This window comes from Mytilus trossulus, chromosome 6 (genome assembly GCF_036588685.1).
Source record: "Mytilus trossulus isolate FHL-02 chromosome 6, PNRI_Mtr1.1.1.hap1, whole genome shotgun sequence".
In the NCBI taxonomy this organism is placed as follows: domain Eukaryota; kingdom Metazoa; phylum Mollusca; class Bivalvia; order Mytilida; family Mytilidae; genus Mytilus; species Mytilus trossulus.
The window spans coordinates 85,949,140-85,965,519 of NC_086378.1; the positions used below are offsets into that span (position 1 = coordinate 85,949,140).

Consider the following 16,380-nt stretch of genomic DNA (forward strand, 5'->3'; position numbering starts at 1 on the left):
ATAACAAGTCAGCAAATCCTTGAACTTCACACTCCTCTAGACAGATGATGTCCTCTTATTACTTAATTCGAAGTTTGGGTCGATGTTGAACGCATTTATCACGTTGACCTTGAATGAAAGTATACAACAAATATAATTAGGTCTGCCTCATACATTGACTACAACATAATGTACAATGTTTATAGTTATTTTTCTTTTGGTTTGTCACTAATTTTTTGGCCAGGACGTTGTCAATTTATTTTTCAATTTCTAAGTATGAATATCCGTTTGGTATATTTAACCACTCTTTTACATACATCTAGAATTTTGCAACAAGGGTGAAAACTTAATCCCTGGTTGTGAATGTTTCATTTTTAGCTCACCTGGCCCGAAGGGCTAAGTGAGCTTTTCCCATCACTTGGCGTCCGTCATCATTAACTTTTACAAAAATCTCCTCTGAAACTGCTGTGTCAAATTTAACCAAACATGGCCAAAATCATCATTAACGTATCTAGTTTAAAAATTGTGTCCGGTCACCCGGCCAACCAACCAAGATGGCCGCCATGGCTAAAAATAGAACATAGGGGTAAAATGAAGTTTTTGGCATATTACTAAAAAACCAAAGCATTTAGAGCAAATCTGACGGTTAAATTGTTTATCAGGTCAAGATTTATCTGCCCTGAAATTTTCAGATGAATCGCACAACCTGTTGTTGGGTTGCTGCCCCTGAATTGGTAATTTTAAGGAAATTTTGCTGTTTTTGGTTATTATCTTGAACATTATTATAGATAGAGATATACTGTAAACAGCAATAATGTTCAGCAAAGTAAGATTTAGTCAATGAGACCAAAATGGTCAGTTGACCCCTTTAGGAGTTATTGCCCATTATTGTCAATTTTTAACCATATTTCGTAAATCTTAATAATCTTTTACAAAAATCTTCTCCACTGAAACTACTGAGCCAAATTAATTCTAACTTGGCCACAATCATCTTGTGTGGTGACCCGGCCATCAAATCAAGATGGCTGCCACGGGTAAAAATAGAACATAGGGGTAAAATGCAGATAAACAGGAATAATGTTCAGCAAAGTAAGATTTACAAATAAGTCAACATGACTTAATTTGACCCCCTTAGGAGTTGTTAATTTTTAATAATTTTCATAAAATTTGTAAATTTTTACTAACATTTTTAGTCCAGTCAATCTAGCATAAATTTGACCCTAACCTGAAAGTATTTGCAACAGAAGATTTTTAAGTTTTAATCTTTAGTATTATACCCCAAATATACACAGAAAAAAAGTCCCATAAAATTTAACTTGAGGAAAACTAAAAAAATCACCATTTAAAATTCCTATGGAGATTTGCATTGAAAAGGGAAATAACTCTTGCAAAAAAGGCAGAAATATCAATACAAATTGATACAAAATTATAACTTTACCCCTTCTATTTATCAGAATGTATTGATTCTTGATATTTTAGAGGTCTTTAGAGTATAACAAACAACTCTAAAGGTGTGTTCATATATTTTAACAACCTATAATCTAGATTTCGTAATTTATTAGATGACCATTTATTGAATTTTTCAACATGTCAAGGTAAAGAATCTCAAATTTATTAAAAATAATTAAGCATGTGTTCTTCTTTCTGTGGTTTAAAATTTCTTAAGATAAGTAAGTTGCTGAAAAAATATAATATACAGATATAAACAATACCAAATTTTCATATTATTTTTTTAAAATGGTTATAAAGCTTCAAATTTGCAATTTCTTTAAAGAACAATGTACGAAAAAAATAAAACTACCCATAACACCTTAGTTTTGTACATTTCATGAGCAGAAAATTACATAATTAAGTCAAATACAAACTTATAACCCCATCAAATTATCATACTATACATAAATTTCAAGAAAAACAAACAAAATCTGACCAAAAAAGACCAACTTTTGCAAGAGTTATCTCCCCTCCCAATGTTAATTTCCATAGGAAATTTGAAATGCTGATTTTGAGTTTTCCTCAAGTTAGATTTTTGGGGACTTTTTTCTGTGTTTATAAAGGGCATAATACTATAGATTAGAACTAAAACATTTTCTGTTGCAATTAGTTTGAGGTTAAATCTTAGTTTGACTGGACTATTTCCACAGAAACTACCAAGGCCATGTTCATTATAACTAGAGATAATTGTAAGCAGCAAGAATGTTCAGTAAAGTAAGATGTACAAACACATCACCATCACCAAAACATAATTTTGTCGTGAATCCATCTGCTTCCTTTGTTTAATATTCACATAGACCGAGGTGAGCTACACATGCTCTTTAGAGCCTCTAGTTAAATCTTCCTTATATCTGTTTTTATATATAGAGTTAAACTTGCGATTGAGAAAAAATCTTAACGACAAAAAAAACATGAGTTTAAATTTGAACTATTCAACTCTATGTAACAACATTCCTGCAGCGCCTGTGTACGTAATATATTAGTATATATCTCAGTTGATGCGATATTCCTTAACTTGAACTATATCATGTTGCCTTGACAGAAGGTATCTGCTTACATAGAATCCATCAGACGACCAAGTGTTCTATTTAGTGGTGAAGTTATTAATGATCATCGCTTATATATTTTTACGGACATTATCAGGCGTTGGTTGACCGTTATTAAAAATATGTATCAAAGATGACGACGAATATATAACGTTTTCGGTTCTTATATATCCCTGGCTTTCACATATTCGACTTTAAGGGAACTTGATGAAGGTTAACCCAGAAACGCGTTTCGAACGAATACATGACATTTATAACGTGTTGTTTTCATTATTTTCCAATTTATGTAATAGAATCTCGTCTTCTTTTCCTCAAATTTTACACTACCGCAAGACTTATATATTGTTTCATATGCTCTTTATATTTTGATAAGATTTGGGTTTTGAAATAATTTTGAACTCGAGCATCACTGAAAATATCTTCCTCATTATAAGGTCCTTACCTGATTTTGGCTTTACTTTTTGTCATTTTTATTAGTATAAGCTCTTCATTTGTAATAAGATTTTGACTTGAGCATCACTGCAATGACATGTTTTGTCGAAATGCGTATCTGGTAATGTAATATTTGTACCTTTTATGTTATTATCAAGTTTATAATAACACGAACAACAATATTGATGCCATGTACTTGTATTGAGACGTTTCAGATTACATCTCTGGATCATCTGCATCCAAATGTTTAGGGTGGATTTCGTGTTGCTAAGTATTCAGTTTTCTTTGTTGGGTATTGTAGACTGTTGTTGGTCTCTTGACCTTTTTTGGCATTGTATTGTCAGTTCGTTTTCGACTGACTTACCAGTTTGCGGTCCCTATAGTATCGCCCGCCCTTATTTTAAGGTGAAATGTTTGGTTCGAACTGAAATGGTGAGTATTCGGTTAAATACACTTTCATTCCATTCCCAACTTTATTTAACGTACAAAAATGGTTTCAAAGATTCCCTCTCTCGAGATTCAAAAGTAAACAACACGGGTAGGATCCGTTACACACAGTGTAGATACTATTCTGTACGCTATCCGGAAGTCGCGATTTTCGAAGCGATGTTTTCCAACTGGCTAACAGGACGGTTTTGCCTACGGTGACTTTTCTCATCATTTGTTTACTCCTACATCTATAAAGTGCTTTGAACATCTTCATGATATGTATAGCATCATAGATATTAGTAACTGTGACAAAAGCATGCATTCGAATATAAAATATACGTGTGCATCACACCAACGTGATAGAAAAAAGTGAAATCGATGGACAATTTTGCTCTCGTAGTACAAAACAAATAGTCTTTTATTGCAAATATTTGCATCAGTTTACAGTTTAATATATACTGTTTCAATATTCTTTTCGTGTTTAAGAAGAATGTTCGTATTTCCCATAAAAAGATATGTTTTTCTTAGGATCCTAAAATAAATTACTGTACGATCAGTCTACAAATGACTGTATTCTAGAAGCGATTTCAGATTTTTTGACTGTATGACAGTCGTGATTTGAAAAAACCAACAACGGCAATTCGTAGGTATATACGTGTCTATGTGATATTATTAACTGTCCAGGGAACTATAACGTGTAATTTCTTTCATCAGACAATACAAATATATTTCTTATGATTTTTGTAGACGGCAAAATAATTGTATTTTTGTTCCGTCAGTCTTATTTAAAATCAAATGCCTATAGAAAAAAGCAATACATGGTTCGCTTGTGGACTTTGAACTAGTGTATCGTTGCAGTTATCTGCGTTTAGCTAATACATTTTAAAGACTATTTGAGGGGGATAATTCATGTGATATAATTTGGGTAAGCTTACAGAAATCATTACCTGTATCAATAACGAAAGAATTTAAAATGAAAAGGATTTTATCAGTTTACTTTAATCGATTTCTGGGTTAATTCATATATGTCATTGTACTGATTACATTTGTTAATTGCGTGGCCACTTTTAAAAATGATAATAATTTGTTTATGTACTTTCGCCCTTTTTAACAGGATTTTCCACAGAAAAATAGGTTGGTCGGTTGAAGGTTGGTGCGACCATTAAAACGATTAAACCTGCTGTACTGCAATTTTAAAATAAATTGGGACTTAGATTGAGAGTTGTCTCATGAGCACTCATACCACATCTTCTTATTTATATTGTTTTGGTGATGTTAGAATGCTACCAAACATTGTCCATGACCTTTACTCTTAAACCGTTCAATCAAATATTTTTAAATCTTAATTCGTCGTTATTGATGCCAAAATGGAGGTCAAGTTTAATATTGGCGATTTTTACTGTTTCTGATCATAAGGTATGCATCTTGAAAAATATAAAAATGGTGTTTCCAGTCGTGGCCGTGCGTTAACAAATTTTCAAATTTTGATATGTTGTTACTAAGGATATCATGGAGGTCAAGTATGATATTGATGATTTTCACATTCAACGTTCAAGAGAGATGGTTCTTGAAAGATTGAAAAATGCAAGATATAAATAAATTCTAAAAAAATATGTATAGCTGCCTTCTAAAAGGCTCTTGTTTTGATTTTCCATGGGAGTCGGCTATGTTTTTTTATCTTCATTTTTCATTTACATCTGTCCTTTTATAGAAACATTCAGACTAAAAGTTGGTATAAGTCGAACCTGGTGTAAACTTTGGGATGGAGTAAAGGGAGGCGCATTATTAATATCTAGTCCACTGACTTTTTTTTATGTGAAAACTGTTTATGAAATGTACATGTTAAATTCAAATCAATATAAATACTGTAATGCATTCAAGTAAACGAATGATATATATATTTCTTTTTCAAGATAATCCAATGACAGAGTTTCGTTGTTTTTATTGCACAAATTTACGGTCAAAGGATTTTGCAGAACTTGTAGACCATTGCATAATTAGTCATGATTCGGAAGAATTAAAGTTGAAAGTTGCATCACATGTTTCTCAATCTATTACACATGTCCGAACAAAAATCTTCAAACTGATACCTGCTGAAATTAAGAAGGACAATAAAAACATTATTCCACTGACAAGGTTTATGTAGAACTGTCTCTTTGACACCCAACTGTACTTCTGTTCCACGTTTCTTCTGAGCAAGTGACAATAGTTCCGACGAAGTATTACATACGTTAGGTGTGCATGATTCACCTTGTCAGTGGAATAATGTTTTTATTGTCCTTCTTAATTTCAGCAGGTATCAGTTTGAAGATTTTTGTTCGGACATTTGTAATAGATTGAGAAACATGTGATGCAACTTTCAACTTTAATTCTTCCGAATCATGACTAATTATGCAATGGTCTACAAGTTCTGCAAAATCCTTTGACCGTAAATTTGTGCAATAAAAACAACGAAACTCTGTCATTGGAGAACTATGATCAATTATAGGCTACAGTATGGCATCGAATGTGTGTAAATACATGAAATTTTATATAACAATTAAATATGTGTGTTTGTACAATTTTAAGTATAACGGAGGACATTTCTGAAAATAAGATATACAATAGACCTTCCTCTTATTTTAGCAACATTTAAACATCCTTATACTAAATGTAGTAAGTCGAGTAAACCCTATATCAAGCTAACACATGTTTCATAAGTTTTCAGGATGTGCATTTATTGCAATATATTTGTGTTATTTAGAAAATGCCACATTCTAATGTATCGTATATATAACATTGAAATCACCACTAGAATACAGTGAAATAAAGACTGATCATACAGTTTCAAAATATACAAGCGAGACTGATCGTACAGTGAGAAATTCAAACAAGTGTATTTTTCTTATTTCTGGCTTCAAAGATCTGCTTGAAACTTTTACCCCCACTTGAAATATACTCCATTTAGTTAATTAAGTCTGATTCATACGTTAATTTGTACACTAAGAGGGTAAACAGATTGTTTTTAGGTTCACCGACTGATTTTCCTAAGTGATGCACTTGAAAATTTCTTGATTAAGGCAAAGATACGAATTACGAATGTGATGAATTTAATTCGAAACCATTTGAGAATATTTATGTCAGCTGAATTAATCATTAAACAATGTACAGATGATCAACTAACCGTTTAATTCAGTATATCCATCAAATTTAAAATGTGATCCAAAAAGTTCTCGCTTCGAAAATCACGACTTCCGGATAGCGTACAGAATAGTATCTACACTGTGTTACATGGTCGTCGTCATTATACATGATGCATATGTTCAACTCTACTTCTCGACGTAGACACAGTCATATTCATCGTCAGTATACATTACCCACTCTTCATGATGTCTCTATTAATGACTTGCTGCCATTCATACAAAAGCCGTTAGGTATTCATCACATTCGCACGAAACTTTTTTCATTACCCCTTTCAAAAAGTTAATTCTCTGTATAATTTAAGTTTGGAAACCACAGTTACAAACCCTAATTCCAACAAATACAAACTCGCAGCTATAATTTGATATTGCTTGATATTTTTTTATTGACAACATATTTGTTACGTTCGACAGACTGTCGGGCATTCCAATGGGAACCAATTGTGCCCCTCTTTTTGTCGACTTGTTTCTTTATTATTATGAGGCTGACCTCATACAGGAACTTCTTATGAAGAAAGATAAGAAGTTAGCAATATGCTTTAACTCTACTTTCCGCTATATTGGTGACGTTCTTTCAATAAATAATTCAAAATTTGGTGACTATTTTGAACGCATCTATCTCATCGAACTAGAGATAAAGGATACAACAGATACAGTTAAGTCGGCCTCATATCTTGACTTACATCTAGAAATTGACGATGGTCGGTTGAAAACAAAACTTTACGACAAAAGAGATGATTTCAGCTTTCCAATTGTGAACTTTCCTTTGTTTTCTATGTAGCAACATTCGAGCAGCACATGTATACGGGGTATATATATCCCAATTTATACGATATTCCCGTGCTTGCATTTCCTATCATGATTTTCTTGACAGAGGATTGATGCTCACAAGGAAGCTATTAAACCAAGAGTTTCAAATGGTGAAGTTGAAATCATTCCTTCGTAAATTTTACGGACGCCATCGTGAGTTGGTTGACCATTAAGGAATACTAGTAACCGTTTCACAAATGATATCAGATATGTTCCTTACGTCGTAACTACAATTCCCTACCTTTCATGAATGTGACTTATCGAATTAGACTATTTACTGGATTTGTTATAACATAGGCAACACGACGGGTGCCACATGTGGTCAGGATCTAATTACCCTTATGGAGGACCTGAAATCACCCCAAGTTTTTGGTGGGGTTCGTGTTGCTTATACTTTAGTTGTCTATGTTGTGTCACGGTTCTATTATTTGTCTGTTTGTCTTCTTTCATTATTAGCTAGGCGTTGTCAGTTTATTTTCGATTGATTAGTTTAAATGTCCCTCTGGTATCTTTGGTCCCCCTTTTACACAATGAATGGGATAGCACATTTGATTACCTCTGTAATTTTTTTACCAATCTTATCAAACATGAATGTTTGAAATAAACTTATCATAGATACCAAGATTAAATTTTGTACTTACGCCAGACACGCGTTTCGTCTACAAAAGACTCAGCTCGAATCCAAAACATTTAAAAAAAAAGCAAAATACAGAACGAAGTTAAAGAGCATCGAGGACCAAACTTCTTAAAAGTTCTGCCAAATACAGCTATTAATAAAAGTGATCTATTCCTGAGGTAGAACAGCCTTAGTATTTCAAAAATTCAAAAGTTTTGTTAACAGTGACCATATCAATGATGATTTATGTCAGCACATAATTTAAAATAAATATTTGTCCTTTTTAATTCAAAATCAACTTTTCAATCGTTTAAAAGGGACATAATTATCTGCGTAACCGATTATTTTTTTCTATGGCATTTTATATCTACTAGCGTATGTAATTTATCCGAAAGAAGGAAATACATGTGAGAAGATAGCAGTTTGCACACCTTTTTAGAATTTTGGGTCCTCAATGCTCTTCAACTTTGTACTTGTTTTGGCTTTATAAATAGTTTGATATGAGCGTCACTGATGAGTCTTATGTAGACGAAACGCGCGTCTGGCGTACTAAATTATAATCCTGGTACATTTGATAACTATTTGGTAATCATTAAGCATCAACAGAAGAGAGACAGACGGCACAATGCACAAACAACAATTAAGAATGCAAGACTTGGAATAAAAAGTAGAATAACAAAAATACCGAACTCCAAGGTAGACTCAAAACGGAAAGTCCCTAATCAAATGGCAAAGCTCAAACACACAAACGAACGAATAACAACTGTCGCATTTCTTACCTGATACAAGAATGGTGGATAAAACCTGGTTTTATATCTAGGTAAACCTCTCACTTGTACTTTGTGGAATATTGATAAATACATTACAAGTGATATTTTTTAAATGCTACTACATAAACATTGAAATTTCCCACTAAGGACCATTGTTCGTTAGTTGTACATTTTTTTCTTCAATTGAAATCTATATCAGTAGACATCACTGCATCTATTGTATCCTCTTGTTTTTCAATGTCAATAGTATACTTGACTCAAAGAGTGATAAAACTTTGAACTAATAAAAAGTAAAATCGCAAAAATACTGAACTCCGATGAAAATTCAAAACGGAAAGTCCCATATCAAATGGGAAAATTAAAAACTCAAACACATCAAATGAATGGATAACAACTGTCATATTCCTAACTTGTTTGATATTTTCTTAAGTAGAAAATGGTGGATTGAACCTGGTTTATAGCGCTAATCCTATCCCTTGTACGACAGTCGCATTACATTCCATTAAATTGACAAAGATGCTTGAACAAAACAAACAGACATAATGGGTAAAAAATTCAAGGTACAGCAGTCAACATTGTGTTATAACCTTATTCACAATAAAACCAAACATATCTTCAACAAAGGAGCACACAAAAGCATATTTCAAATTTGACAGCCTCAGTCATTGCTTTCTTATTTTTGTGTTTTATTTATGTATGTTAAATCCTTGTAAAGGAGAGTAGATAATATGACTCGAGGAACACTATCATCGTTTTATTTCCCTCTTTTTTTTTTATCATTCTGCATAAGTAGCGCAGGTATGAAGTTTGTAGATTTTAGAATTAATTTGAATCATTATTCAAATACCAAATCCTTAAAATACTAGATAGTTATACATATTTTCTGATGCGAGGTCTTGATTGTTATTTGAACAAATAATTTTGAAAGAGCTTGCCAGATCAAACTGCAATTTACAAAAAGAATATACAGAAGATATGAAGTAGACAATCAAAACCCATGATACTTATCAAAGGTACCAGGATTATAATTTAGTACACCAGACGCGCGTTTCGTCTACATAAGACTTATCAGTGACGCTCATATCAAAATAGTTATAAAGCCAAACATAAATCAGACAATTGCACGTATTAAAGAATAAATATTGACTAAGTTAACCATGAACCTCATCAAAACTGTGTATTTAATTCTTTTTCTTGGGAAGATTTATGTGTTCCTGTTTACCAGTGACACGCTAGTATGTAGACACTTACGTAATTTGCGTATCTAATAAAATGAAGAAATATAGTTATTTTTTTACGATTACATTCAAAGGAATATGAATCAGACCAGACGGTTTTATCTGTAGTAAATTTGTCGGAGAATAGGTTTGGTGGCGAAGTGAAAAAAGGATAACTTATAATCCTGGTAGCTTTGATAACTATTATTGCCATATCCATCGGATTGTACCAAGTCCGTATTATGACAATTGTTTTTCATTCGTTTGATATGTTTGAGCTTTAGATTTTGTGACTTCTTATTGGATTTTTCGTTTATAAGTTTCATTGCAGTTCGTTATTTTTATTATTTTACTTTCTACTTTTTACACCAACAAATATTGTTTGATGCTATGTCTGCAACAACAACAACATTTTTGATATTGATAACAGATAGGTATCTACCTACAAAAGTAATTATACATCCTTTTTTAAGATTAAACTAAACACAAAAACACAGGTTAAGCTTTTTGTAGATGTAAAAAAACACAAGACTTAAGTTCATACCCTTTATTCACACACTTTTAACAACTTGAAATGCATCAACAATGACAAACAATATTTACAAAATTAGCACTCTTTGAAGTGGCTGTTAGAATTGTCAACTATATGTATAACGACAACAAAGTTCGCCAGCACTTTGGTAAAATGTGTAAAATGTTTTAAAAAATATCCCATCGGCAAATACAAGCAAATGATAATATTGATAAAGTGTTGTGCATGATAAATAAAAGTTTACTATAAGCATAGCCTGCATCCATTGACACATATGTATATATTGTTCATTTGTATTTATAAAAACATATTACTTTAATAAATGATCAAAAGTAAAAAAAAACGATGCCAATTTTGTTGCTAACATTATGGAATACTTGAAGTTGAAAATTATCATTCGCATATTTAAAAATTAGGATTAATGCAGTTTAAAATCTGATGTACAATACAAGTTCATTTGATTTCTGATTTAAAAGCAAAATATTTAAAACATTTGATTGTCCATTGTAAAAATATGAATAAAATGCTGAAATAGCTAAAATAAGATATGGTCCCGACTACGCAGAGTTCTTATTTCCATACTATTGTGTCATTATGTAAACAACAGTTTAATGCAGGAAAATGCATAGATGCTCAGGCATTTCAACTTTATCAATTGTTTCTCACCTTATTGTTTTATCAAAAGTAAATGCAATTATGATATACACTTCATACTGAAATAAAAACGATTAAAAAACAAAATGACTTCGAAAACATTACTTGGCAGATTGTCTAAATTGTCATTGGAAGGGTATTGAAAGATCTTAAAATATGCACTTGTTAGTTTTCTCATGTAATCTATTTACAAGTAGAAGGAATATTTCATATCTCTCTCTCTCTCTCTCTCTCTCTCTCTCTCTCTCTCTCTCTCTCTCTCTCTCTCTCTCTCTCTCTCTCTCTCTCTCTCTTTCTCTTCATATCAACTTATACGCTCTTAAATGTTTGTACATTATATACAGTTTCATATCCATCATAAACACACTGAAAAGAAAAACTAAAACAACACCCGTATTTCAAATTAAGACAAACTTTCATCCTTCTTTCATATAAAATTTTTATATAAAGTTCGAAAATATTTCGCCAAAACAGTTATGAATAAAATTATCTTCATCTATGGAATGAACTAAATTTGTAATCAACATTTGATGTATCTAAACCAATATAATTACAACGTTCACCTTCGTATGCACCATCAATGTCGGTCATAGAGCTATAGAATCATTCAGGAACGCCCAAAATAATTACAATGAAAAAGGGGTCTACATTTCTATCGAATTTCAATGTCTTACACTTTTTATACACACAAAAACCTGATCGTAACATTACCTGAAATGTATGTCTAAAGATTCTGTTAAAATATTCAGAATTTATCAACATGTCAGACGTGTACTAAGCAAAAATACCCCATTTGGAAATGATGCACAAGCTATAGTGTATAGTATCTGTGAAAGTATAAACAAGAATGTGTCCGTAGTACACGGATGCTCCACTCGCACTATCATTTTCTGTGTTTAGTTGACCGTAAAATTGGGGTAAAACTCTAATTTGGCATTTAAATTAGAAAGATCATATCACAGGGAACATATACTAAGTTTCAAGTTGATTGGACTTCAACTTCATCAAAAACTACCTTGACCACTAACTTTATACTGAAATTTGCACTATCATTTTCTATGTTCCGTGAATCGTGAAATTGGGAGGTCAAAACGCTAATTTGGCATTAAAATTAGAAAGATCCTTTCATAGGGCACATGTGTACTGTGTTTCAAGTTGATTGGGCTCCAACTTCATCAAAAACTACCTTGACCAAAAACTTTAACCTGATACGGGACGAACGGACGGAAGGACGAACGAACGGACTCACATACCAGAAAACATAATGCCCCTCTACTATCGTAGGTGGGGCATAAAAATACAGGGATATCACATAATATAGAAATAAAAGTGATAAATACAGATTTGTCCAAGACTGGACTCGTTTTTTTTTATAATAACTTCTGTCATGTTGGATGAATATCATAGTAAATATCTGATCTAAAAGCAGAATATACCTAAACGAACTCTCATAAAATTCAACAAAATAATTGCAAACAACACGCCTATAATGCAACAAGCAGCAACATATACACATATGATAAAAAGATAATAGTTGACAATTTTTTAGGGTTTTTACATTATTTCTCAATAAGTTAGCCCAAATAATATATCAAGTACTAAAGTTTCAATTTATTCTGACTGTAATCCCCATTAAACATTTCCTGACACTTTACCTTCTAAACATTTAATGTAATCCCAATATCTATACCTAGTTGAAAATAAATGAAAAACTTGCACAATTCAATGTCTGTTCCCAACCAATTCTTGAATAAGAATTAAAAAAAAATTGGGATGAACATACCAAGCTCAAATATCATGAAATTCAAGGACAAATAAACAGCTATTTTTATACATCAGTAGTCTGTAATAACAACCCCAAAAATTTAACTTTCACCTTGAATTGTTAATCTACAGTTAGAGTCAAAAACTTATTATACAGTCAGGATTTGGAAAGAGCAAACTTACTCAAATATCTTTTGTGTATTTACATGATAATTTCGATTAAAATATCTTTTAAAAAATGCAGAGCTTAAAACGTGGTACAATGTAATAAAAAAGTATTCTAAGTTATTTACTTATGTAGCATTGTAAATTTGAATTTCAATTATTGCACATATAGTATTCAAAAATGCTTCTGTAAAGTACTGCTATAATCTAAGTTAATTTTGCACAACATGTACAAGTTATAAGGCAAGTAATGTTGAATAGCACTTCACTAATATTATAAACTTAACAAAGACAATCACGAATGCTAGTAAAATACAAAAAATAAATCAAACTATGATAAACTGTACAACTTTACAATGTAAGTCATTTTGATAAATCAGAATATAAATTGAATTTGTTTTAAAACAAAAATGTATTGAACAACGCGATTTTGAAGGACAATGATAGCTGAAACTAAACTAAAAGGAGGAAGAACTATAAGAGCCATTGCCAGGAAATTAAAATTGCTTAAAGCTAAAATCGTTTATTTTTTGTCATGACTATTTTATTTAAAGGTGAGCAAAAGAACATAATCTGGACACTTCACTTCTAATATAATGTTATAAAGATGTGCATATTTGCATATTTGACTTAGATAACAATTCTGTGTATATGGTAAAGTTAATCCACATTACCATCTTCATGAATGACGTCTTGTAGAAAGAAATGTTATGGTAAATCACAGCTCATTACAATATCTCAAATTTGAGTTATTTTAGCAAAATATAGCATTAAATGCTAGAAGTTTGTTGACACTCTTAAGCAAATATACCAGACAAATATGAATGTCTAAGATAAAATGTGCTATGCATATATGAATGCTGGTATTTGATACATTTATTAGTATCTATATATTTCCAATTCAAAGGGTTAAACAGTGGCCTTCTCATATCATGTCCTAAATAATTGTTGAGTATTAAAACATCAGATCTTTCCTAATAAGATTATAAAAACGCATGTATTTGAACAAGGACAAATACATTAAGAGCATGCTTCAGATCATGGAATACTGACGCATGTGCGATTCACAACCATACAGTTGACAAAAATCCCCAAAGTCATATGTATACTATTTTTTCGAGAGGTATATAAAACAACTTTTAGGAAAATAAATATGTTGATACTGATAGTTTTCGTGAATCATAAGCTTTTACTATCGACCAAATTTATCATTTGCCAGCTTGTATCACTTTACTACTTACAAATATTTAAACAAAACATACTGTGAATCATTTCATTAGTTATCCACGATATCTCCTGGATAACATTTTAAGAATGTTTTTTATAGTTTGCTTTACGTAAACGTTTAATAAATGCATGCTTGATTATTGTTCGAGGTTGAATTTTCCTAAACATGCATTTTTATAGAACTTATTAGTTGGTAAATGATTTAGCAACGATGTACAGAGCTATGTATAAAAGTAAAACAACTTTACAATGGATTGCTTTACTTCTGTGTCAGTGTCTGCTCTATAAAACGATAAATTCTCCACTCGCATGATTTATTTAAAACTCAGTTTAAAGATCCTTTTTCAGTTAAATTAAGGATTTTGAAACAGGACTATAACTAGATTGATTGAACAGGTTATACTTTAACTGGGTTTACTAACTTATAACCTAAACAAATGAACGATAATCACCGTTCACTTCCGGTATTTCGTGTTGCTCAATCTGTGGTTTTATTTGGTGTTTTGCAGAATGATTCACCTTCTGTTGTTTTTGTATGTTTTTGATTGAAAACTGGTTGAAATTGTTACCCTAATATCTTCTCCCGCTTTTTGTGATGTCTGTCCACATTACTTTTGGGAGTCCTTAATATGTAGAGCATTTTCACCATTTCCTTTTCTTTCTATCAAAGCATCAACTAATACCCAGTCAACTATTTAATGAAATGCTGCCTTTATGTTAAATAATCTCGGTAGCATAAATGCTTCCAGTAACTTTTGACTACAACTCTCGACTTCCATAGGAAATTTTAAATATATCTCTTGAAAAGTGATAAGTGATAACAACAGCTGAATATACAATTGACTTAAGGTGAAGAATTGTCCTTAAAGTTTTACATTATCTTCTTCTTCTTCTATAGCACAACTTGTGTCTTTATTTTCTAGGAAAGGTGTTGTTACAAGTTCTTCTGAATTATGACCTGAATCGCTGTCTTCTTCGTCATCAGCAGCTCTTGAAAAGGCTACAGTTGAACTTGTCACACCATGCATATCAGCTTGTACTTTCTTTGAATAACTCATTTTCAATATTCCAAATTTACGCAACAATGCATTGCCAGGTATACAAAGGACAGAACTTAATACCAGTATAGACGCTATCATGCCAGCAAACCAGGGATATGGACTATCCTTTGTCGCTGCCTAAAATGAAAGATGAAAGCTGTGTAATTCTAGAAGATATTTATCTGAACTATCCTTAGAGGTTAAAGAATATATGGAAACCATCTCCATGAATAGTACAAGTTTGTTTAATTATATTGGGACTACAAAAACACAGGTCATAAGAATGATAACCTTTCGTTTATGAAAAAAGCTACGCTACACAATCAAGTCTTCTTGTTTCGTGTAGGAGATAAAGATATCAATGAATATATTGGCGATTGCCACAGACTCTTAAAGTTGTGTATAACTGGGGAGCCACGTACACTAGTGAGCTGCTGGGAAGTGTGTCACAGTGAAGATACACATACTTGTGTTTTGCTGACAAGCCCTGGAAACGTGTGTGTAACTGTGAAACCACAGACACATGCGTGTCTTTGTGAAACCACAGACACTTATGTTCTACTGTGAAGCTACACACATTTATGTTGTGTAATTTGGATGCTACATGCATGTGCGTGTTACTATAAGCTAGACATCTATGTATTGCTTGGAAGCCACATTCAAATTGTTTTACTAAGACGGATTTCATTGCATGAAGCAAACTTACTTTTTACCGTATATCTAATTATATTTTATAATCATTTCCTGAAAAAATATTGTTTGTATCCCCAGGCATAGATTGCCTAAGGCATATTTGTAACAATATTTTTGGATTTTCACGCACTTTTTCTTCGGACTTAATTTGATCAGACGTTTTTAGGAGGTTTAATTTGACGAAAGGTGAGCTTGTAATTCTAATTAAAAAGCTGGTATATTCTAATATGTTTTTTTGTTGTATGCCGAGCGAAAATGGATATGGTGAACAGAGTATACTTCGCTTTTAACTATCTTTGTATTTTTTTTCTTCGCTGTGAATAACACTGTCACTCT

At 31.9% G+C, this 16,380-nt stretch overlaps 1 protein-coding gene across 1 annotated transcript in view; it reads right to left on the bottom strand.

Annotated features, from left to right (window-relative positions):
- Positions 1 to 10,501: 10,501 nt before the first annotated feature.
- Positions 10,502 to 16,380, bottom strand: part of LOC134722086 (sodium- and chloride-dependent transporter XTRP3-like) — a 30,401-nt gene continuing 24,522 nt past the window's right edge. Inside the window, exon 9 of the mRNA XM_063585556.1 lies at positions 10,502 to 15,489. Within this exon, the coding sequence (XP_063441626.1) occupies positions 15,175 to 15,489 (315 nt within the window). The 3' untranslated portion in view covers positions 10,502 to 15,174. The remainder of the gene's footprint in view (positions 15,490 to 16,380) is intronic.